This window comes from Coenobita brevimanus, chromosome 6 (assembly GCF_032717465.1).
Source record: "Coenobita brevimanus isolate Jiangsu-jjx chromosome 6, ASM3271746v2, whole genome shotgun sequence".
Taxonomy (NCBI): domain Eukaryota; kingdom Metazoa; phylum Arthropoda; class Malacostraca; order Decapoda; family Coenobitidae; genus Coenobita; species Coenobita brevimanus.
In genome coordinates, this window is record NC_136959.1 from 52,733,449 (window position 1) to 52,759,901 (window position 26,453).

A 26,453-nucleotide genomic window follows, 5' to 3' on the forward strand; every position below is an offset into this window, starting at 1 on the left:
AACCAGACGCTAGGAAATATGTCTGGTCCATGTACCAAAGAAGAGAAAGAGCAATAAAAGGCAAGTACCCCAAGACAGTAGAATTCTAACAAGGAAGAGAGGCTCATTACAAAGAAAGCTACAGGAAACCTCCTACTGCCCCACACAAATAAAAATTGAACAAATAAAAGTGGTTGGGTACAAGCTGAGGACATGAAGAATGACACTACAGAAAAGAGAGACAGCAATGCACAGAAACTGTCTATCTATCTATCTATTGCCAGACGCCTCAATCCCGTACGGGGTGGCCACAGACAAATCACTTCCACGTCATCCTGTCCCCCGCCATTTCATTGACCTGCTCCCAACTCACATCCCCCTCTCTCATATACATCTCCACTCCATTCCTTCATCTCATCCTCAGCCTCCCCCTCCCTCTCCCCCCCTCCACCTCACTCACATACACTCTCCTCATCAGTCTCTCACTCTCCATCCTCTCCACATGGCCAAACTACCTCAGTATGTTTCTCCTAACACTTCCTATCACATCCACAGCCACACCACAACACTCCTTTATATCCTCATTCGTCAGCCTGTCTCTCCATGTGACTCCACAGGCTCCTCTTAAATAACTCATTTCCACTGCTCTCACTCTTGACTTGTGTCCTTCCAGCAACGTCCAAGCTTCACTTCCATACGTTGGTATCACAATACTGTCATGTAGTAACTTTTTCACTTCCATGCTCACTTCCCTGTTTCTTATCACTGCTTTCAAGGAACAAGCAACCTTTCTACCTTGTTGTACCCTTTCAAGAACTTCACCCTCCAAACTTCCATCCTTACTCAACACACTACCCAAGTACTTGAACGTACTCACATTTTCCATTTCCTCACCATCCAACCTCACTGTACATTCACTGACTTCACCTCTCTCAAGGACCATCACTTTACTCATCCCTACATTCATCTTTAGATTCCGTTTCTTACACACTCTCCCATACTCAACCACCAAGCCTTGCAGCTCCCCTTCGTCTTCACTCAACAGCACAGTATCATCTGCAAACAACAGTACAGGGAGTTTCCAAACACTACCCTCTCTCACCAGGGGCACTCCAACATCCACTGCCCTACCTTGTACCTCTTTTATTACCCCATCCATGTACAGATTGAACAACCATGGAGACATGACACATCCCTGTTTCAACCCAACCTTCAAAGAGAAAAATTCACTCAGTTCACCATTCACACGCACTGCATCCTTAGCACCATCATACATACTCATCACAGCATTCAACAACTTCCCATCTACACCATATATTCTTAATACTTTCCACAATCCTTGTCTATCCACCCTGTCATATGCTTTCTCCAAATCCATGAAAGCCACGTACTACTTCTTTTCCTTCTCTAGAAACTTTTCCACTAAAGATCTAAAAATGAATATCTGATCTACACAACCTCTTCCCTTCCTAAAGCCTCCCTGTTCTTCTTCAACTAATTCCTCTGTTCTTTCCCTAACTCTGTCAATAAGTATCCTGCCATACACTTTTCCTATTACACTAAGAAAACAAATGCACAGAAACGATAACTTTAAATACTTCTTCTCATACACCAAAAAGAAACCAAGGAACATGTTGTCAGTAGGGTTCCTCATTACAGACAATGTTGATTTGACTGAAGACTCTAAGGACATGGTGGAAATTCAGAAGATGCAGTATGAGAATGTCTTCAGTGAACCAAAGAGAGATAAAACAGTGACAAAATCTCATGTGTTCTTCATGGCTTCAATCAATATCCCCCGACATCTGACCACAATCAATGTCAGTGAAGTGGTTGTATGGTAATAGAAGCCATCAGCTCTGCTCCTAACACAGCAGCTGCACCCAATGGCTTTCATGCACAACTAATGAAAAACTATCAATATATCTAGCTATCTATAGCCAGTTACCTATCCCATTCCTCCATGTTGCCCTGTCCCCTGCCATTTCGCTACCCTCCTCCCAACTTACACCCGCCTCTCTCATATACCTCTCTACTCCATCCCTCCATATCATCCTCAGTCCATCACTCTCCTCCCCTCCACCTCACACACATACATTCTCCTAGTTAGTCTCTCACTCTCCATCCTCTCCACACAGCCAAACCACATCAATGTATTTCTCCTACCAATTTCTATCATATCCACATCCTTACCACAATGCTTCTTTACTTCATTTATCAGTCTATCTCTCCATGTAACTCCACATGCTCCTCTTGGACAACTCATTTCCACAGCTCTCACTCTTGACTTGTGTTCTTCCAACAAGGTCCAAGCGTTGCTTCCATACATTAGAATGGGATCACAATACTGTTATGCAGTTACTTTTTTACTTCCATTACCACTTCTCTGTTTCCTATCACAGCTTTCAATGAACCAGCAACCTTCTTCCTTGCTGTACTCTTTCAAGCACTTCAACCTCCCAACTTCCATCCTTACTTGTTACACTACTGAAATAAAGTGCAGCTTCATCATATGATGCCTCATTTTGTGATAAACTGCTACAATGATAATTAAAAAGTTATACCCTGTCTCAGTACAACATTAAAAAGTTAATCACAATTTCACTACAACGACATTTTCAATGGCCCACTCTGAGAACCTCGTGTAGATGCGGTGATGCACACAAGCCAAAAATGGCTGCCCAGTGTTTACAATGGCTGTGTCATTACCTTTTGTTCTATTTTGTGCATGAACGGACACTGAAACACCATTGTTATTGCCAAATAACAGTGCAAGTGTTTAACAAATTGTGCAATGTGCAATATTAAGTGAAGTGATACTTTCTGAGTATGAAAAATTGTGCTCCCTCCTGTAATGTGGTATCAAGTAACAAGGATTTATACTTACACAGTACCTTAGAGTGTGACCAAAAAAATATACTGCAGTCACAAACAGATATACTGCAGTGAGTTGTTGGGTGTCGGAGCTCTCAGACAGCCTGCCGAAAATCAAATGCTGTGCATGATGTCAGGCAAGTGGTACACTGTGATTGGTCGCATGACGTCACACCCATATGTAACCCCATTGGCCAGTAGGGGCATGCTACATTGTTTTTTGGTGCTCTCCCACCTCATGGTCGCATCTGAGGTAGCTACTCCCGTGGTACAGAGCATTATTACCTATGCATTATGCCTCTTGGCCAACTGTAACACACACACAAGCGATGATGCTTCACTTACGGCCAGAAAATTGAGATAGTAAGAGAGCTGGAAGGTGGGAGAGACAAGTTGGCTTGGCAGACAAGCACAAGGTTAATAAAAGCATCATCAGGACAATTTGGAAAAACTGAGGGTTTGAGTAGGATTTGGGGTGAAAAGGGAGACTTTGGAAAATGTCCAGTCTAGGTTAGCCCTTTATTATGGAAGTGTATGGAACATATACCATGGAAATGCACATCACAGCATGTGGCCAGTCTACATTGCCCATGTTAAAGGAGGGAGCACTGTACTGAAACATGACTTAGAACTCATGTCAACTATACATAACCATCATCCCCTTTCAGGCCTCTATTTAGCTGACTGAGCCCAGATGCCTGCTCAGTGTTTACACTGGTTGTGATGTTGCCTTTCATTTTATTTTGTGCATGAATGGCCACTGAAACACCATTGTAATTGCCAAATAACAGTGCAAGTGCTTAATGAATGGTGCAGTGTGCAATATTAAGTGAAGTGATACTTTTCTGTGTGTGATATACTGAAACTTGTGACTTGGAAATCATATCAACTTTATGTAACCATCATTCCCATTGGGGCTCTACTCAGCTGACAGCCAAGATGCCCACCCAGTGTTTACACTGGCTATGATTGTTGCCTTTTGTTTTACTTTGTCCATGAAAGGCCACTCATGCCACTGTTATCACAAGATAACAGCATAAGTGCTTAACAAATAATGCAGTGTGTGATATTAACCCCTTCTCCAACTTTTTTCCTGCACCATGAAAAGATTCTGGAGAATATCCAGGATGGACATAATTCAACTGTCATTTACCTGGACTTCGCTGAGGCATTTGACAAGGCGGATCATGGGATTCTCCTTCACAAATTAAGAGGCCATGGCATCATAGGCCCACTTAGAAAGTGGCTGCACAGCTTCTTGACAGGAAGACTCAGTCGGTATCAGTACACGGAGAAGTGTCCAGCAAAAGTCATGTACTGAGTTGAGTGTCACAAGGTTCGTTGCTTGGGCCTGTGCTATTTATCATCTACGTTGGCAACATCGATGTAAACCTAAGACACGCTGAAGCTTCCTTATTTGTGGATGGCACAAAAGTAAAGAAACAAATGACACATTCAGAAGATGCAGACATACTCCAAGAAGGCCTGAGCAGTATAATAAACTGGGCATATGAAAATGATATGGTCCTAAATGCGGAGAAACTTGAGCTTCTTCGATACAGAGAGGACAAGGAACCGAAAATGTCAACCGAGTACCACTACAATTGCCAACCCTTTCAGGATCAAGAACATGTTAAAGATCTGGGAGTCATAATAAGAAGAGATGCAACCTTCACTAAACACATCACCACAAAGAAAGAAGTTTGTAGGAAAACTCTACAAAAATCTCTTGTCCTCCCGAGACTAGATTACTACTGCCAACTATGGTCCCCACACATGATACAAGAAACAGCTGCTCTTGAAACCCCCTCAAAGAGCTTTCACAAGCAAAATTCAGGGAATATTGAACCTCAACTACAGTACTGGGAAAGGCTCTCCCAGCAAAAACTGTACTCCCTGCAGAGAAGGGAATGCTGCATCATAATGTACATGAGGAAAATGCTAAAGGCAAGGTACCAAATGCTGGAGTTATAGTAATTCACCACCCAAGAAGAGGGAAGCTATGTCATGTCTGAAGGCACCACACAGCAAGTGAAGACACTAATCCACAACTCCTTTGCTTGCAATGGACATCGGTTTTTCAACAGCCTACCTCAAGCAGGCCATACCATTAATGGGACCAGCATGGAGACCTTTAAGATCATGCTATATTAATGGGTGGCAGAACTAAATGACCATCAACCAATATCAAGATACTCATTCCATCATCACAACACTCCATTTGAAGTCATCCGAGAGGAGGGAGCAGATGAGGGACTACCTGATGTGATGAAATCATCAAAAGTAATGAAAGAAAGTAATTTGCTATTTCAGTACTACAGTATTTAGTTCTAACTTTTCAAGGTAATGGTACTATAGTAGTTTGGTAAAAGTTTAAGAAACTTGTGTGACCACTTCAATAACTACTGGTAATTCATCAAAAGATAAGAGGGGAGTGGTCAATTTTTCCTGTGCTATCTGCAATCTCCTATCTGTCAGTGGTCTTCATTCTATTCAGTGCCCTCTCCTTATGGCCTGTCACACCAAACAAAGGTGTCCCCAGTGTAGGATGATCTCAAACATGCCGCACCTCCCAAATGGGTGGCACAGGTGATACGAAGTGCAGTACACTCAATCCTCGTAAATCGCATGTTCATAAATCACGGATTCGTAAATCACGGCCAAGTGGCCGTCAGACTGCCGCCAACCTTAAATCTCTGTTAAGTCACGAAAATCGTGGACCTAGGCACCGAAGTGGGCCTTTTCCAAGGAGAACCGTAAATTGCGTCATTCAAACTGAAAATCGAGACCCAACAACCAATCACCACACGTCCCTGGTGGGAAGTGTGCATACTAATGCCACCATATTGTTGTTCTTGTCCGCCAGTCCGCACACTACAGACTGTCACCGTGGAGTACAAGAGCTATCTGTCTTTTTTGTGCAACTTCCCCCCGCCTCCTACCTGCCATGGTCCCTCCCGACCCCTCAATGAAGTGCTCTAAGCAGTATGGCGTCAAGAGCTGCCGCCGTTGTCGTACAGTCAACGTTTGGAGCTCATTCATCGTGTTGAGAAGGGAGAGAAGTTTTCGAAGCTGGCAAAAGTTTGGGAAGAACGAGTGCTGAGAGGTTCTAAGTTCTTCCCAACACCACTCCACTCCATTCACTTACACAATTTTGTCATGGGATTAAGGTGAGATCCCTTAACATGGCTTATTTCTATTTAATACATGCACTGAATATTCCTAAATTTGTATGTTTGTGTTTGATGGTGCCTAGAGGGGTGTAGGTAGGGTGCCGTGGGGACGGGTTGGCCGAAGTCCAGACCCAAGTTAATTTTTCACATAAGAGTTATTATTCACAAATCATGGAATTCGTAAATCACGGCAGTGGTCCAGACCCAAATTGCCGCGATTTACGAGGATTGAGTGTACACTGATTTCCCACCAGAAGTGAGAGAGAGAGCAAGGCCCCTACTAAGTTTTCAGATCATCTTCAAATGGCTAGACTCTTAAAATCAAATGGTCAAGGGATATCACACTTGATCTAGAAGACAATCACACTTGGTCCAGAGGACAAGCTCAGGCAATTTTAGTTGGCCTGACCTCCAACATGGCAGTAAAGCCCTCTCACCTAAGAGCAGTCCAACCAGAAGCACCAAAGAACAGTCACAGAGGCTGGTCAGGCATTATATGATAGTAGTGAGCTACATAGGGTACAAATGCCACACTTAATTTACCTGTCCCCAGTCTGCCTAGGACTCCTCCAATCCCAGTCTCTTATACTCTGTGAGTGTTATAGGGCATTATTTACAGAGAGGTCCAAAGTCTCTCCTCCCATGCAGGATACTTAATAATACTTTTTCTTTTTCTTTTCTTTTTTGAACTGAAAAAGAAGAAATATTACTATAAAGTCAGAATGAGAGTAGAAAAGCTCTGATTCATAGCAGCACTCTCCTGAGAGAGAAAGAGAGAGAGAGAGAGAGAAATACAAGAATGAGATAGGCAAGCATGCTGTACGATGTACTGTAGTGGCCTTTTACAATGGCTTTCAAAGTGAGGTTATGTACGAAGGGGGGACATAAGAGAAATCCATTATCTGGACGTAGCCATTACCCAGACATGCCTTTGGTTCTATTACATTGGATAATCGTGGGATTACAGTAAACTCTCCAGTATCCACCATAATACAGCCAAGCCCTACGACAGATATTGCATAACGCTGGATATTGCATGGTACCCCCCACTGGCTCAATATTTGGCACTGAGCCAGATATTGCATTATTATCTGTCTCAACCCTCTATCCTAAAAACTTTCCCATGAGTAAAAGATGAAAATTAAGCATACAATACAATAAAGTTATCAGTGCTGGGAAGGTGAGCAATGACTTGCACAATACGCAATTGTGCACGTTGCGCTTCGGTGAATATGGTTTGTGCATTGCGCACCATACAAGACCTTGTGCAATATTGCACATTTGCACATGAAAAGGCAGGTGCGCAAGTGCACCTGTCCTGTGGATTGCACACCACGCAATCCACAGGACACGTAGTCTTGGGAGCTGCCCGCATGGCTGAACAAGGGATGGGGGAGGCTCGGGCGGGTCGTGAGGGTTCTGGATTGTTGGGGGGAGGTGGGAGGGTAGTAGCATTTCTTAAAATGCTTCAACAGAGATAATGTATTTTAATATTTTTTAAATTATTATTATTAACCCTTTAACCGTGGGTGTCATTCCAGAATGACATAGACAAAACTGGACCAAACCGCGGGTGTCATTCTGGAATGTTCGTGAATATTTTGAACACCACGCGTTTTTCCTGTGCTCAAATTGTCTCACGCAAGAGTAGCTGTCGAGTTCTTTCACGCCAGCCATCCCACACCTCCCTCCTCCCACCCCGAGGGGGGCCCCCCCCACCCCTGCCCTGACACTCATCACTCAGTATCTGTCCAGCTCTGTGCATGATAATGGCGCTCCGTCCCGACTCATCGTCGCTCGCTTCCTCCTCGCAAATGATTAGTGCTAGTGTGCCTTCGACCTCTACACTGAGGAAGGAACTGCCGACGGCGAGGCAGAAGGGGTTGAGCACTCCAGAAATTAGAACAGAGCTGGACAAAACTGTAAGTACAACTCTGGATTGTGGCAGTGAGAGTGATACACTTACAGCAAGTAGTGACGATTTTGCAGTGATTGGTGGTGAACCCTTTAGCATTGACAGTGACAGTGATGAAAGTGAGCGTGTAGTTTCCCCCCCAGCACCCCCAACTTACTCTGGGAAAGGGAAGGCGCCTATGGGGAAATTTGGTGTTGCACGTGGGAAGGGAGTGAAGCGCAGACTTACATCTCCTACACCAGGCCCTAGCAAGCATTTCCCACCACTTTCCCGTTCCCCTAGCCCTATTGCCCTCACATCATCTTCATCTTCTGCCGTGCCCTCTCCTCAGTCTACATCATCTGAGGAATATGAATTCCCAGAGCCTGCACAGCGAGGGAAGGCAGGCCATGCAGGCAGGGTGAGCAGGGCAGGCCGGCCTAGAACAAAGGGGATGCGTGGCAGTTGGAGGGCAAAGCTGGGTGATAAGCGGGGAAGAAAGGGTCAAATTTCACCACGCACCAGGTCAGTAACCCCCCCGCCTGCCCCCCCGCTCAGCTCCCTCACTCTCGCCACCCCCCCACTCACCCCCCTCCCATTCGCCTCTTGCCTCACCTCCTGCCTCACCCATTGCCTCACCCATTGCCTCCACCTCAGCTCCTTCTCATGGGGAAATGAGTGCAATGCGACCTGCCACTTCCACTGAACCACGCACAGAGAAAGTTGATGCATTTGTTTGGTCTGACGGTGCAGATTTTCAGCCACACAATCCGCCGTTTGATAAGACAAATGCTGAATACAGCCTGCCTTTCCATGCAATGCAGGAGATGATTTTGTTGACTACTTCCTGGCCTTCATGGATGACGAAATTGTGCAGTATGTCAGCGATGAGACCAATAGGTGTGCAGCTCAGTGTGCAGCAGAAGGGCTGGGACCTACTGGCTCACCAAAGCAAGTGTCGTGGTTGCCTGTCGGGATCAGAGAGCTGTATATGTTCTTTGCACTGATGTTCTTGATGCCCCATATCAAGAGACATGAGTTGGAGGAGTGCTGGCTCGTGGATGACATTACTTCTATCCCAACATTCGGGAAGTATATGTCACGGGATCGGTTCCGACAGCTGCTAGGATACCTGCACTTCGCTGACAATGGAAACCCGTCCCAAATTGACCCTTTGTGGAAAGTGAGGGATTTTCTCAACAGGATTAGGGATCGATTTACGCGATTTTTCCATCCTATGCAGAAAGTCGTCATAGATGAATCCCTGGTATTGTTCAGAGGACATCTCAAATTCATGCAGTACATCCCCAGCAAACGCCACCGCTTTGGGATAAAGTTCTTTGTGCTGTGTGACTGTGAGACGGGGTATATCCTTGATTTCGTGATCTACTCTGCAAGCACAATGGACGTGAACAGGAAAGACCCCCTTGGCTTCTCTGGCTCCGTTGTAAAAGTGCTGATGGAGAGGTATTTTGGTGGGAATCATGTGCTGTACACAGACAATTACTGTATTACACTGCACCGAAACTCTCCAAATACCTGGCTGAACACGGCATTGGCACTGTTGGCACTGTACGGAGCTATAGGAAAGAGTGGCCAAGTTTCCCAGGAGCATCATCCTCATCCAAGGGAGATGTGCACCTGAAGAAGTCAGACAAGCTTCAGGGGATCAGGTGGCATGACAAGAAGGTCGTGAATATGATCAGCACCATCCACAAGGGGGAATTGCAGAGAACTGGGAAGGTCAGCTACAGGACGGGAGAGCCAATCATGAAGCCCGATGCCATCATTGATTACAATGTGAACATGAGACTTGTTGATAAGTCTGATATGATGACTGGCGAAATAGACTGTCTCAGGAGAAACACCCGATGGTATAGGAAGGCTTGCCTGCACATGCTCGATATGTGCATGCTCAACGCCTTCATCCTCTACAAGACACAAGTCGGGGGCATAAGGCAACCATCCCTGAGACAGTTCTCCAAGACTGTCGTGCAGCAGCTGCTTGCACGATTTGGTCAGGTGACGGCATTGATCCCGAGGCGACACTCTGACACACAACCTGACCGTCTTGAGAGCCGCAATTACATGAGCCGGCACCAGCTTGTGAAATTGCCTCTTACCGCAGGCGGCAGGTTGTCACAGGGCTGCTGCAGAGTATGTCATAACACCACACGGAGGCCTCGGATGAGAAAAATGAGCACACACCAGTGCCAGGAATGCCAAGTTGCTCTCTGTGTGACTCCGTGCTTTGCCGAGTACCACTCTCTGAGTAAATACTGAAAGTGACAGTGATATACAGTGATGCGACAGTGACATGCTTTACCAATAATTGTATAATGGATAATGTAGTAATAAGGGATATTTTGCCTAGAAAAAAATGTAAATATTGGCCAGTATAATAAGTGATATTGTAATAAGAGAATCTGCGGCACTTGTGTAATTCTGCGGCACTTGTGTAATTCTGTGATGTGACAGTGACGCAATATAGTAATAAGTGCAGTGTAAATATAATGTATATTGCCCAGATTATATGTAAAATAGTATTAGAAGTTAGAAATAATGAAAACATCGCCGCTAACCAAACGTCAGTGAGCGGGTGATGCCGCAGTGAAGTGCGGGCAATTACAGTGCCTTTTACCTACCTCAGTGAACACAGAGTGGGTGTTTATCGTATGTGCAGTGTTCATATATGTTTACAGTACTATTATCAGAGAGTGGTTGGCATTTGGTACTGGTGTGTGGGGCGTAAAATAGTGATTTTACACCCCTCACTTCTAACGGCACTGCCCGTCCTGTGAAAGTCAACAAAGTCATGAAACCTACATCAATGGAAAGCTGAAGGTTAGTACTTTCTAACGGTACCTTATTTTTTTTCTCTAGCTTTATTCTGTGCAGAGTTATTAAGGTTTAAAGGTTTGTTCACATTTGGCTGAAACCCCCGCGGGAGAGGACAGTCAGGCCAAAACATTGCCCGCGGTTAAAGGGTTAAGAAATAATAATAAATTAAAAATACATTAGTATTTAACAGTAGCATACGCAATTCCTTACAAAAATCATTAAAATATATTATTTAAATCAAATATCCACAGCCTAATAATATTTGATTTAAATCCATCCATCCATCCATTGCCAGACGCCATGTATCCCAAACGGGGTAGTCAAGGGCTTAGAGTTAATTGTTTTACAGGAAGGGGCACTAATCCTCCACCAACCCCACTTGACACGTAGGGATGCCAACAGCATTTGGTGTTCCCTGGTGGTCACCCATCCAAGTACTAACCAGACCCAACGTTGCTTAAATAATATGTTTTAATGTTTTTTGTAAGGAATTGCATATGCTATTGTACATCTATATTAAATTATTAAATGTCCTGAGAAAATGCAGATAAAAGTAAAACTGGCAACATCACAGCCAGTGTTTCCCTGTCCCTCTGCTCTGTTCACTCCTCTGTTTGAATAAATTAGTAATTTACTTAAATATCTCAATGTTGTACAGTAAATCCCACAAATATATGGAAATGGTTTGGGCTAGTGCTTTGCGACATTGCACAAGCTAAATGTTAGATTGCGCACTTGTGCAAATTACAAATAAAAGAAAATAATAATAATAAATAAAAGTAAGGAAGTAAGTATGCTAATTTATTTAACCCCTTAACTGCGGGGCGTCATTTTTGTGACACTCGGGAGCAAGGGATCATACCGCGGGGCGTCACTTTTGTGATTCTGTGTTATTTTGAATTCGTCCCGGCTTTCAAGTGGTGACTTGTATCATCTATCAGTACTACCAGTGTCCAGCCATACTCAGTTCTGCTAATGTCACCTGTACTCCCATCCACTGTTGACAATTTAGCCATTTTTCTCCTGTTCTTGACTCTCTCTCTCCTTACCTCCCCTCCATTACCCTCTCCTCCCGCCTGACCAGCTGCACTGCGCTACACAAATACTGGACGGATTTTTCCACTCATTTTATCCATTGAAATGTGCCCTTTGCCCTATTCTTATACAAAACAATATATAAAAGAAAGAGAAAAGGTAATTGATACTGCCATACATCTGGAATGGGCTAATTATCACCTGGCAACACCTCACGTGCACTCGTTCGCTAATTTTCCCCGTTTATTTCCCCTTGAAATATGCCGTATGACCTGTTCTCATAATAAAATTATATATAAGAAAGGAAGGGAGAAGCTTAAGTGATATTTACATTCATCTGGAGCTACCTAATTTATTATGTATTGTCTAGATTTCCTGCCAATCATTTCATAGCGTATATATTAGCAGCTGTCACCACGCTGACACTGGCAGTCCTTCACTGCCCCTAGACAACAGCATTCAGTTTACCGTCGTCTTTCAAGATGAAACCACATCGGATTCGCGTCTGTCCAATTCCGCCGCTTTTTAGCCCCATGCAAAGGGCCCTGTGACCTCTACCCCTACTAAACCTCATGTGGAAATGGGTAAAGGGCTAAGTGACTGCTGTGGAACGTCAACTGGCTAATATGTCAATGAAAATGATAGACAGTGACTATGATCTTTCTGGTGAGTAAAACAGTGCAAGTGGAAATGTAAATAATATGTAAATAATGTGTAAACAGGAAGTGAAAGCAATGAATGTAAATATAAGTGAACAGTGGAAAATAGTTTTATAAGTTACTGCAAGTGACAGTGCATAACATAGTGTAAATAAAACAGAAATGTAAATAATGTAAATGAAAAGAGAGAAAGTAAATAGAAATGTAAATGAGTAGTAATATAAGAACAAGAGTATATATACTAGGAGTAATGAAAGTGAAAGTTTCACTCTAGCATGTATGAATACTGGGAGTTATGAAAGTGAAAGTGACAGATTCGCTCTCAACGCTAGTATACAGGACGAGAAAGTGAATGCCTGGAGTGAAAATAAACTATTAATACTGAAAGAAACTTATAGATAAATATTGTATATATAAATAAGTGTAATAAAGTACTAGGAATATAAAGAGTGAGTGTGTTTATAAATAATAAATGACAGCTCCGCCTCAGAATACCATTGGGGAACCAACACGGGAGGAAAGCTCGTATGCGCTCATAATTTACATTGCTTTCACAGTTTTTTTTGGGGGGAATATGGATTCCAAACTACTTGAAATTCATAGAATAGTGTTTGTAGTTATAATATCAGGCAGTGGTAACCATATTACGGGGTATCGGGAAGTGTAAAGTGGAGACTTCGTACCCAACTTCAGAAGTCTCCACAGGTCCTACGGTAGACGATGAAGGCTCAACAAACATCCCAGGGGAAAGCTGAAGGTATGTGCCATATGCATATATAATTTTAATATTCTAGGACTAATAACTGATTTTTGGCAAATATTTTTAAAAAGTCAGTCAGAGCGCGAATATCCTTGCGGGACGTGCAAGGAGCGCAAAAACAACCCCGCGGTGTAGGGGTTAAATATCTCAATATTTTACAGTAATTCCCTCAAATATATGAAAATGGTTTGCACTTGCACTTTGCGACACTGCGCAAGCTAAACATTAGTCAGATTGCACACTTGTGCTTGCACAAGGTAGTGAATTGTGGATTATGCATTGTGCTTGTGCAAGGTCCTTTTTTGTTTGCACTGCCCACCACTGAAAGGTATTATAAAATACTGTACAGTAATACAGTGCCGATTGGCTACTGTTTATGAGTAGGATGATACACCTCGACACTGGACATTGCATTAAAACGCTGGTTACATCCCATTATGGCACCGGATATTGCTTTAATACAGCCATGCCAGCAGCACTGGATATTGCATTGGACCGGGTAGTGTGACGATGGATATTTGAGAGTTTACTGTGCTGTATCTTCACTCATCTGTCTGGTCAGAATGGTGTAAGTTGTATCAACAGCTATTTAGGGTGATTTAATGCAGTAAGACATTTTGATTATGCTAAAATCAAAAACAATAAAGCACTATAGTCATTTTTTGTGGTGCTAAATGCACCAATAAAAGTCGTTTACAGCTGTTGATGATTTTTTTTTTTTTTTTGCACTTTCATTGCAAGGAGTAGCACTGCATTTCTGCAGTTCCCTTTGATTTTCCTCATTTTTTCTTTTAACTTAACAGCGATCAACACAATCTTACGTGCAATACTGTACTAAAGGTAGTGCATTTTCTCATAAAACTGCAGCAAGAAAAACCACAAGAATGAAACCGGAGATCAAGGAGGTTTGACTAAGCAGGATACGGTAGAACTGTTGAAAAAACTGAACTGTGTTGTTCTCATTTGGAAGTTGTGTGACTCATACAGTATTGGTTCATCAACTGTATAAGGTACTGTACAAAAAAGCAATGGGGAAAAATACTGAAAATGTATGCAGACAGTGATTTGAAGAAGCAAATGAACATTAAAAAAACTAAGAATACTGAGCATGATTGAGCGATGATAGAATGGCTTTGACTTCGTCAGAGCGATAGAATGGCCTTGTCAGGTAGCATGATAATGAACCAAGCTCAGTTGTTCCATATAGAGCTTAAATTAGAATATGAGTGTGATTAAACTGATGGATAATGGGTCAGAGGAGTATTGTTGGATTGTTATACGTGACCTTCATTGGTCCCTGTTGAATTATAATATGTGACATATGCGACCTTCATTAGTCCAGCAAAATGGTTAATCCAGAAAGGCTCTGGAACCTAGGATGCTGGAATTATTGGTGGTGTACCTATACTTGTTAAGTATTTTGCAGGTCACTGACAAAATTACTCAATACTTCTCAAAAGCAGCCTGTATCTCTGGAAGTTCATAATGCAAAAGTATGTAAGAAGGGGAGCAAATGTAATTTCCAGGTGATCATTCAATTTAAAGTACAGTCCTACACAACCATAACAGTACAGTACTCCATAACTTATAAAAAAAATAAATAAATAAAAGATTTTCAATTTCCTTTGTATCAACATAAACTTTTTTACCATACCCTGAGAGTCCAGTTGGGCATAACTTGAGTCTGTGTTGGTGATGACAGTGGGAGGGGAAATTCCAGGCAGCCCTGTCTGTTCTGGGACGGAGATAAACACAGGTTCACCATTTGCCTCCATCTTCACATAAAGATTCAGATTTTCTCTGAAACCATTTTTCCATTTTACCAGAAGTTTATCCTGATTCCCCCATGTGACCTGCAAGTACCATAATGATACATTTTACTGAGATGCATAAAGTAAATGACTTGATATTAAAATATATTAATAAGTCCACTCTGAGCCCCTTGTTGTAGAAGTAGCAGTATTAGTTGTTCCCTAGGCAGTCTGGCCAAACAGCCCCATGTCCTTAAGAAAGGCCACGGCCGAGACCGGGCTTTCCCACAGAGCTCTCAAGGAGTGTATGTTGTATTGTTGGTGCATGCAGCTGTGTGCAATGCAGTCTTCCATAATGCGCTTAATAGTATGGGGTGCTGTGTTCCATCCTGGACAGGCATCAGCATCTGAGTCATCCAGCCTTTTTTGATAACTCAAGAGGGCTGGATGATGCCCACATCTCAGTCTGGCCAGGTGGACCCTGTCCTCACGAGGGAGGTAGGATTCAGAAGGGTTGATATCAGAAGGCCGTGCATGCAGCTGTGTGCTGTCTTTGACTGACTGAATGGAACAACGAGTGATTTGAGCGTGGATATGCTTCTGGAATCTGGTTTGAGGTGGGCGAGGGGAGACAGATGACAGTATTTATGTATGATATCATGTGCTGGGTGTTGTTTTGATGTTCCTTGGCATGTGTGGATGTGCTGCCATTTAGTGTAGTGGATGGTGTGGGTTTGTGGAGGCTGCAGCAAGAATCTGTGTGACTCTCATGTCTAGATGATCCTTGAATTTGAGGACTTTGGTTTCTTGGTGTAGGTGGTCTGCAGGTGTAGTAGCTAAGCAGCCTGTGATTATTTTAGGGCCTTGTTCTGTATGATCTGAAGGGTGTTGTAGTGTGTTTTAGTGAGGTTAGAAGCCCAAGCAGGGCTTGCATAATTCATCACTGAACGTATATACTGTTCGTATACTGTGGCAATGGTTTCTTTGTTGTTTGTGAATGTTGTAAGGGCAAGTGAACTTAGGGCACTGAGTCTTGGTGTTAATTTATTTTTAATGTTTGTGATGCGTTGTTTAAATGACACTGATGTTACACCAAGGATTTTGTGTGTGTATTTACCTAATTGTATTTACCTAATTGTGTGTGTGTCAGGTATAATTATTCCCTTGTACAAAGGAAAGGGGGAAAAAGAAGTGTGTGGTAATCATAGGGGCATTTGTCTTCTTAGTATAATAGGAAAAGTGTATGGTAGGATACTTATAGACAGAGTTAGAGAAAGAACAGAGAAATTAGTTGGAGAAGAACAGGGAGGCTTTAGGAAGGGAAGAGGTTGTGTAGACCAGATATTCATACTTAGATCTTTAGTGGAAAAGTTTCTAGAGAAGGGAAAGAAGTTGTATGCGGCTTTCATGGATTTGGAGAAAGCATATGACAGGGTGGATAGACAAGGATTGTGGAAAGTGTTAAGAATATATGGAGTAGATGGGAAGTTGTTGAATGCTGTGAAGAGTATGTACGATGGTGCGAAGGCTGCAGTGCGTGTGGATGGTGAACTAAGTGAATTTTTCTCTTTGAGAGTTGGTTTGAAACAGGGATGTGTCATGTCTCCATGGTTGTTCATTCTGTACATGGATGGGGTAATAAAAGAGGTACAAGGTAGGGTAGTGGATGTTGGAGTGGCCCTGGTGAGAGAGGATAGTGTTTGGAAACTCCCTGTACTGTTGTTTGCAGATGATACTGCGTTGTTGAGTGAAGACGAAGGGGAGCTGCAAGGTTTGGTGGATGAGTTTGAGAGAGTGTGTAAGAAACGGAACCTAAAGGTGAATGTAGGGAAGAGTAAAGTAATGGTCTTTGAGAGAGGTGAAGTTAGTGAATGTACAGTGAGGTTGGATGGTGAGGAATTGGAAAATGTGAGTACGTTTAAGTATTTGGGTAGTGTGATGAGTAAGGATGGAGGTTTGGAGGGTGAAGTGCTTGAAAGGGTACAGCAGGGAAGAAAGGTTGCTGGTTCCTTGAAAGCAGTGATAAGAAACAGGGAAGTGAGCATGGAAGTGAAAAAGTTACTACATGACAGTATTGTGATACCAACTCTAACGTACGGAAGTGAAGCTTGGACATTGTTGGAAGGACACAAGTCAAGAGTGAGAGCAGTGGAAATGAGTTATTTAAGAGGAGCCTGTGGAGTCACATGGAGAGACAGGCTGACGAATGAGGATATAAAGGAGCGTTGTGGTGTGGATGTGGATGTGATAGGAAGCGTTATGAGGAACACACTGAGGTGGTTTGGCCATGTGGAGAGGATGGAGGGTGAAAGGCTGACGAAGAGAGTGTATGTGAGTGAGGTGGAGGGGGGAAGAGGGAGGGGGAGGCCGAGGATGAGATGGAGGGATGGGGTGGAGAGGTATATGAGAGAGGGGGGTGTGAGTTGGGAGCAGGGCAGTGAAATGGCGGGGGACATGGCGACTTGGAGGCGATTTGTTTGTGGCCACCCCAAACGGGATTGAGGCGTCTGGCAATAGATAGATAGATAGTGTGTGTGTGTGAGTGGTAGGGGGGGTGTTGTTTATGGTGAGGTGTGGAGTGTGACTATGTTCTGCTGTCCAGTCTGTGAGAAGGGTCACTGTAGATTTGGCTGGGGCTACTGTGAGTCTGTTTGTGGTGAACCATTCATGTATTGTGTTGAGCTAAGGTTGGAGGATGCGTGTGGCTGTGCTTGCATTTTGGTGTGTACATGTAAGTGTTATGTCATCTGCACAGGAAGCTATGTGTATCTCTGGTGTGTTGCATGTGGGTATGTCATGCATGTATAGGTTACAGAGTGTTAGGGACAAAACAGATTCTTGAGGGACGCCGTTTGTGAAGTTTCTGATGTTCGATGACTGACCGGCAAATGTTACATGTGCACATCTTCCTGGTATGTAGTTTGCCTGCCATCTTTTGTGTTATTGTGCATGTGTTGAATATTTTGTTTGTGAGGTTGTGGCGAGGGATGGCACCAAAAGCTTTGTTAATGTCTAGTGAGACTACGAGTGTTCTGTGTGGTGGTCTAGCTGAATTGATGCCATCAAAAACTCTTTGTATATGGTCAGTAAGACGAGTGTTTTGTGCAATGTAGCAGCCTAAAACAATGTTGTGATGGGGCTAGCGAAATGTGAGGTGTACCTAATTGTAATACTAGTCATTCATTGACTTTGCAGGGGGTGCAGAGGAGTATGATGGGATGGTGTGAGGAAGGCAAATTGGTAGCCCCTTGTTGTTTATCATGGTACTTGAAGCCCTCTCACATGACTTCAGAGAAGGACTCCCGTGGGAGATGTATGCTGATGAATTGGTGTTGACTGCAGAGAATGAAAGGGAGGTGGAGGAAAGATTTAGGAAGTGGAGGGACGGTATGGGGCATGTGGACTTAACAGTAAATGCAGATAAAAGAAACATGATAATGTCTAGGGCTGGTGGCAGTACTGTCAAAGATGAAGGAGAGTGGCCACGTGCGATTTGCCACAAGAGCGTGGGAAGTAATTCCGACTGTGTACTGTTTGTGATAGGTGGATGAATAAGAGATGTAGTGGTACTAGAGGCAGATTGCAAGATAATGCTGATTTCATGTGTGCGGTGTGTCAGGGAGAGCATGAGGAGATTGCCAGGGATGAACGGATTGAACTTGCTGGTGATTCTCCTGAGAGTGTAGAAGAGTTTTGTTATTTGTGAGACATGTTATGTGTTGGAGGTGGGGCTGGAACTAGCTCTGTGGCTAGAATGAGGAGTGTTTGGAAGAAGTTCATGGAGCTGTTGCCTCTCCTGACACTGAGAGGGCTCCCCTCCGTGTATGAGATCTTTGTATGTGGCATGTGTTAGGAGTGTAATGCTGTATGGTAGGGAGACCTGGGCACTAAAAGGAAGAGGATGTTGACAGGCTCAGACATACAGAAATGGAAATGATTAGGTGGGGGGGGGCTAGGTTCACAATGGAAGAGTTGAGAGGTAGGATGGGACAGGAGTGTATTGGTGTTGTGATGACGAGAGGTAGTAGTTGTTCCCTTGGCAGTCTGGCCAAACAGCCCCAGACGAGGAGAGGTACTGTAGACTGAGGTGCGTTGGGCATGTGGAGAGGATGGGGGATTATAACTGAGTGCAAAAAGTGAGAAGTGTTAATGTTAGTGGTAAGGTTGCGAGAGGCAGACTGAAAGTGACCTGGGATGAGGTCATTGAGTGTGACCTCAAGGATATGGGGACTGAATACGGAAGCTGCCCGAGATCATGCAGCAGGGAGAGCTGCCATCAGGTGACCAAGGCCAATGAATGCAAGCATGCTGGAGCCTTCAAAAATTAAATGAAAAAAAAACACTATAAATGTAATTTTGCACACCTTATATGTTACTCGGCACCTGAATAGAGGAAGGTACAACCTCCTGCACTTTTTTGCCATAAAAGTGCAATGAGTATGGTATTTGTCCCCAGAATAGCCAAGAGTCAAGCAAAGATGAGTTATAGCTCAACTGAGCTTGTATGACGATTCTAAAGCTCTCCCTAAAGATTTTTAAGGTACACATCTGTAGTTCCATGAGAACAACCCAGCACTGCAAACCTTTCTCATCCCATGGTATGAATACCAAACTATGACTACAAAGAAAGAACAAGTTTCATAGCATCTGTTTGTGAACTTAAGAAAGGGGATGGTTGGGATATGTGTGTGAAAGGGGGTGATAGGGTGGAGAGATGAGATATTCAGGGCACAGAAGATGAGATGAGAAAGTGAGTTGTTGTCATTGTTGTTGTTGTTAATGTTCAACTCCATTATGCGTGGTCAAGCAGACCCAACGACCACATGTATGCAGCTGCTTCTGCTAACTGAAAATGTGTCTGGACCTCAAAAAGGGTGGCTACCTGGCTGACAAAGGTGATGTCAATAGCATAAACCAGGTAAGTGCAATCAGAAAAGCAAGGCAGATCAGGCATTATGACACTGCAGAGGAGGGGGCTGAGTGGTGATCCTTGAGGTGCCCCTTGACCAAACAGACAAGGACTAGATGGGGTCCACCAACTGACATCCTGAAGCTGAGGTTTGACAGGAAGTCATGGAACCAAGCTAGAGGGGAGCCAGCGACCCTAAGATGGGAGAGTTTGAGACGTATATCCAGATGAGGGGCCGAGTCAAATGCCCTCTTCAGGTCTAAGAAGATGATCAGCATTAACAACCCTAAGCTATATGTATCATGCATTAGGTGCTCCACTTGGCATAGGATATCCATGGTGCCCCAGGGAGCGTGAAATCCACATTGTTCCTCCAGCAGCAGCTACTGAGATTCCAGCCACCACAGGAGATGACACACCACCATCTTCTCTAGCAGCTTCCCCACACATGACTGCAGAACTATGGGTCTGTGGGATGATGGGGTAGTAGGGTCTCATCTTGGTTTGGGGAATGGCAACAGCATGGATTCTTCCCGGCCACTTGAGAACACTCCCTGACAAGTGTGGTTGAAGATTTTCAGAAGACTGTCTTGCAACTGAGAAGGAAGGTGTAACAGGATTTCATTGGTATCATGTTAGGGCCCACAGCCTGACCCATAGCAGGGTGGCCAGCAACCTGGTCAGCTCAAAGGCATAGAGTGGACAATCCAGGTCAGAGGCAAGTGGTATTGAGACAATCGGCTGTATCTCCTCATATGTGGAGGACAATTGTAAGGCAGGTGGGAGGCTAAAATGAGTCAGAAAAAATGATGTTAAGAATTCTGTCTTGGACAAGTCATTCAGTAAGTTCATACTATCATGACAGAGGTGGAAGGAGTATGCAGTTGTGTGACCAGCCATCACCTTCAGGAACCGCCAAATCTGGGTGAAGGAACTGAAGAAATAGAGGCTTGCCAGGAGTTCCAGGCCTTCCTTTTTTCCGACAAGATGGTCCAGGTGAATTCAGCATCCATGCAGTGACACCGTTCCCCCAGGCCTGATACCCTGCCTCCACTAACAGGCAAGAAAGTCCCTGGGTGGTTAACCATGGAGAGACCCAGTTATCTGGGAAGAATCCAAACAGCTCAGTCATATAAGCAACCATTGTCACCATGCAACCTCCAGCAGGGCCAACTTACACTGGACAGATTTGGTGACAACCTAGGAAAGTTGCAGATCAGTGGCAGATGATCATTGATCATTTTGGGCCCACCCACCTTTGGACGCTGAAAGGTGGCATCCACAAGGCAGAAATCCAAAAGAGAAGCCCTCCCAGTACGGGGGTCAAAACGTACGCTGAGACTTGGAGGGGAGAGGGAAGTCTAATGTGTGGGGATTCCAAAAGAGCCGCATTGGCGGTGTCCTGAATGGGGTCCCAGCAGCTGTGAGAAGTAGTGAAGCCACCCATGATAAACGATGGAACAGGCAGCTGATGGAAGTAATGTTGAAACTCCTCCTAAGTGATGTTCCTGCATGGGTTATAGCAAAGGATAACCAATGCCCAAACAAAGTGCAGGGCCACCCTGATGGCTAACACCTCCAACAGACTACCAGGAAAAGGGGTGAATCGCAACTGCATACTTTGAGACTCCTTCTGCACAGTTATGAACAGGCTTTCATCACTCTCCTGAGGGCAGTCAGACTGCAAGACCAAATAGCCTCCCATGTGGAATTGTGGGTGGGGCTGCATCCATGTCTCACAGACTCCACCACACTGGGGTCCCTATCAGCCATCAATATTTTAAAATCCTGGATCTTAGGCACCAATGACCCCACATTCCACAGCATGAAAGTCAAGCCTGTTATGCCTGACATGATGGCAGAAGAAGAGTGAGTAGCTTGGACTAAAGGTGTGTACATATATCCATGTTGGACCAACCTTTCTGATACAAATCCAGGGTTTTAGTTAGCAAGGCAGTGAAGATGCCACCAGTACCTGCTCTCACTAACACTTGGTTGGGCAGCATCTTGGTAGTGGTGCAGGGTGAGAACCATTGATCTGGTTGGAAGAGGTCTGAGGAGGTCTGGCAGAAAGGGTTGGAGGCTTGACATCACTGGCTGTGGATGGGACATGCAGATCTGGATCCCCCTGTGGCTCTTCAAAGACTGATAAACAGGTGTGACATTGTTGGTGAGATGGACACTTGGGGAGAGGTGACCTTCTAACAGGATCACTGGTGTGAATCTGAACCTCAGCCTGAGAAGCTGGATTAGTGGCGACCCTCATCATGAATTCAACCTGCATGGGGCTGTCCTGATCCATCTTCAACCAGCCCAGGGCTGTCCTGATCCTGATCAGCCAGTATATCATTCTGTTCTTGGTGGCACAACCGTAGCTCGTCCCATCCCTTACACAGGCATCCTGGGGAAGGATGAAAGGCACTTATGTGTTGGACACTGTAGAGTGCCAAGGCATTGAGTGCAGTGCACAGTCTCTTGTTGATGTCTGTCAAGGACACACCATCTCCATTTAGGGTGTCATACGTATGATGAGCCACCACATACAATTAAATGTACCGAACATTGCCGAGATACCACACTGAGGTCCCCATCTCAAATGCAACACCTGGGGCTCCCTGAATATGTCTGCCCCTCTGCCTTACCTGATCTAAAAGGATGGTAGCAGCTGCACACAAAACACCTGGTTATATTGCTCCATGAAAACCTAGTGTAACCAAACTGGTGACAGTTGTAACAATGGAGAGCTGAAGGCACATATTCGCTTACCGGAAATGACACACTACTCAGAATGGTAGAGGTCCTCCAAATATCAGCCACACCCAAAATGAAAATGCTGTGCCTCTGGGACTGGGAATCACACCAGGACCTGGGACACTTCTAGCAGTAGCAGTACCAAGGAACTGTGGTCTATGGACTGAAGCTTGGACACCAAAGCTGCGACATTCTGGTCTCGCAACACAGGCCCAATTTTCCCAAACCTGATGGATGGGTCGTTCCTGGAGTGGGAAAGGCAGCTAATCACTTTCCATTTGCTAAAAAGTATCATGGTCTCCATCTGGTTTGATAAGTTGAGGAGGTACTTGACTGAGATCTTCATGCAAACTGAGGAACAGTCACCCAAGGGCCAAGTTTCTTCCTTAATACAATATTTTTCAAAAGGCGAGGCACTGATGGCATCCATGAGGCACTGAAAGTTATTAAAATGAAGGTGCTGCCTGTGGATTGTATGATGTAAACATCAGTCCTGGTTGCATCTGGGTAGGATCCTTCACCTGCAGATGCCACCAGTGTCAATGCCCTCAGAAGCTCCCCCAAGCATGTCACTTCCACCTCGTACTTCTCATCAACGAAGTCTGACAAGGATTGTTTTCCAACCAGCTGGTCAGCGTCCATGTCACCTGCCAGGGTGAAGTCCTCCACTTCACCACCACTTCCAACGTCTTCCTCAAGAGCTATCACAGCCCTCATTGCTACCAGCAAGGTGCTAGCTACATAGGACAAGCCTCTCAGCACTCACTAGTTACCATTAACACCCTATGCACTAGGGCACTGTTGACAGTATGGTGGTCAGTAAGGGAATTTGGTTATATGCTTAACATCCAGCATAGTAAATGGCTTCCTGGGTTATAGGAAACCATTTGGCTGGTCACTTATTATAAGGTATCTCTCTCTCTCTCTCTCTCTCACATGCATACGCACACACTAAATGATGCTCAAGAAGAGATTGAAGAGTGTTTAGGCAAGGAAAGTACGAGGAGGGAGGGGCGAGGCCACTTAAAGTAAAGTTTAAGTATCAGGCAATGGTAAATTAAATCATCAACAGAACATGGAAATTATCAGAAAAGGAAGAGCTCAAGAATATGTGGATAAGAAGAGATGCAAATGAGGAAGAAAGAGCCAAGATGAAGGAGCTATTACAGGAAGCAAAATAAAAAAATGAACAGAGAATGGAGGAAGAGAAGACAATGTTCTATTGGAGAGTTATGGATCAGAAACTGAGGAAGTGGTACAGACGGCGAGAGGGAGAGAAGAGGGAACAAAGATCAGCGAAAAAAGCTGGAAAATGGCATATACTAATGTTGATGGTTTAATATCGGCAAGGCTAGAAATCAATGATTAATTGAGGGCGCATGAACCTGATATTATGTGCTTTATAGAGACCAAGTTCAGAGAGGATACTGACATCCATATGGGAGATGGCAAATACAAACTCTGGAGAAGAGATAGAAAAGAAAAAAATGGGAGGAGGAGTGATGATAGCAGTGAAGAACATCAGTGTGGAAAATGTGGAACTGGGAAAGGGTAAGGCTGAAGCGATAAATATGAAACTAGAAACTGGAGAGAATGGCAAGAGAGACATCGCAGTGGTATACATTCCCCTTAAGACTAAGGCATGGAAGGACGATGAACATCAGGAGATGTTGTCAGATATGGTTATCTATCTCAAGAAAGTGACTGAGAAAAGCAATAACATAATTATGATGGGGAGATTTCAACTGTAAAGGGGTGAACTGGGAGGAATGGGAGTCAGGAAGCAATGAAGATTCATGGGGCGCTATACTATTAAATATTGAAATGAGTAATGTAATGTCCCAATGGGTCAAAGAGGAGACTAAATTCAGAGGAGACGACACGCCAGCAAGATAAGATTTACTACTAACTAAAGAACCTGATGAAGTTGAAAATTTAAAATATCCGTGTCCTATACGAAAAAGTGATCACGTGGTCATTGAGTTCCAGATGATAAAAGGGAATGTGGTGACAAGAGATGAGTTTTATAGACAGGGAAGATACAACTATGGGAAAGCAAACTTTACAGGATTGAGGAAACTTTTTGAAAATGTGGATGAAGAAAATTCGGAGAAACAAGAGACGCAGAGAAAGTGGGATATCTTTCTAGATCTCTATAATTTGGGAGTGGAGAAACAAGTTCCAAGAGTAAGTCGGAGAAACAACAGGAAAAAGGATTGGTTTAACAGAAGGTGCATGATAGCAAAAAACAAAGGGACATGGCATGGAACAAATGGAGAAAGAGAGGTAATAATAAATCAAAGGAAGAATATAAAAGAACTAGAAATGAATATACAAGAATACGCAGAGAGGAAGAGAGAAACTTTGAAAAAGGTATAATTGACAAATGTAAGGAAGAACCCAAACTGTTTTATAGATTTGTTAATGGCAAATTGAAACAAAATGAAGGAATCACCCGACTGAAAGTAGAAGGAGAGGTCTATAAAGACGCGGTAATGCAAGCTGAAAAAATGAACAAATGTTTCCAGTCGGTTTTCACTAAAGAAAGAGACTTTGTGGAGGGGGAGGGTGTGACTAGAAATGTAGTGATAAAAGACATAAAAGTGGAAGTGCAGGAAGTGTATAAATTACTGGAAACTCAAGATGTAAGGAAAGCCCCACGACCAGATGGAATCTCTACCTGGGTACTGAAAGAATGCAGAGAACAACTGGCTGATAAGATTCACGATTTAATTGTGTTTTCTCTGCAAGACGGAAAAGTGCCTTGGGAATGGAAGAGGGCCAATGTGGTATCAATTTATAAGGGAGGAAACAAGGAAGAACCCCTGAATTACAGACCAGTGTTCCTGACCAGCATAGCTGCAAAATTGTGTGAGAGAATCCTGAAAGACAGATGGATAAAATTTCTGGAAGAGACGGCCATATTGGCTGAAAGCCAGTTTGGATTCAGAAGTGGAAGGTCATGTGTTTCCAACTTGTTGAGCTTTTACTCAAGAGTGATTAACGTGCTACAGAAGAGGGACAGCTGGGTGGATTGTGTGTATCTAGATCTGGAGAAAGCCTTTGACAAGGTACCCCACATGCGACTAATGTGGAAATTGGAACACATAGGAGGACTGAAAGGAAACGTCCCGGAGTGGATGTGTTACTTCTTGAGAGACAGACAAATGAGGACAGTAATAAAGGACAAGATGTCCAGATGGAGGGATGTAACAAGTGGAGTCCCACAGGGCTCGGTATTAGTGCCAGTAATGTTCCTGATTTATGTAAATGATATGGTAGAAGGAGTGAACAGTTACCTAAGTCTGTTTGCTGATGATGCAAAGATCTTGAGGAGAGTAGAAGTCGAGGAAGACTGTAAAATGTTGCAGGAAGACCTCAATAGGATCCAAGATTGGAGCCAGATGTGGGAAATGAAATTTAATGCAAAAAAATGTAAGATATTGGAAATGGTTAAGACTATCAAAAGGCCATCACCGAATTATATGATAGGTAATGAACCAATCAAAAAAGTGAGAGAAGAGAAAGATTTGGGAGTGTTGGTTCAGGATAGTTTGTCACCGGAAAAACATATTAACAAGATAGTTAGAGAGACGTATAATCTCTTGACTAACATACGAGTGGCATTCCATTACAAGGATGAGGAAATGATGAAAAAATTGATAGTGGCCATGATCCATCCCAGGTCAGAATATGTGGCAGTAGTGTGGTCCCCAATCAAGAAGAAAGACATAAATAAGATTGAGAGAATACAAAGAACAGCAACCAAGATGGTCCCCAGCCTGGCAGATCTGTCTTACGGAGAGAGGCTGGAAAAACTGGACCTG

The 26,453-nt window shown here is 43.9% G+C and overlaps 1 protein-coding gene across 1 annotated transcript in view; it reads right to left on the reverse strand.

The window, feature by feature from the left end:
* Positions 1–2,572: 2,572 nt before the first annotated feature.
* LOC145401224 (uncharacterized) overlaps positions 2,573–26,453 on the reverse strand; it is a 107,787-nt gene continuing 83,906 nt past the window's right edge. Inside the window, exons 5-6 of the mRNA XM_080273546.1 lie at positions 14,870–15,068; positions 2,573–2,718 (exon numbers count right to left, since the gene is read on the reverse strand). Of these exons, the coding sequence (XP_080129672.1) occupies positions 2,573–2,718; positions 14,870–15,068 (345 nt within the window). The remainder of the gene's footprint in view (positions 2,719–14,869; positions 15,069–26,453) is intronic.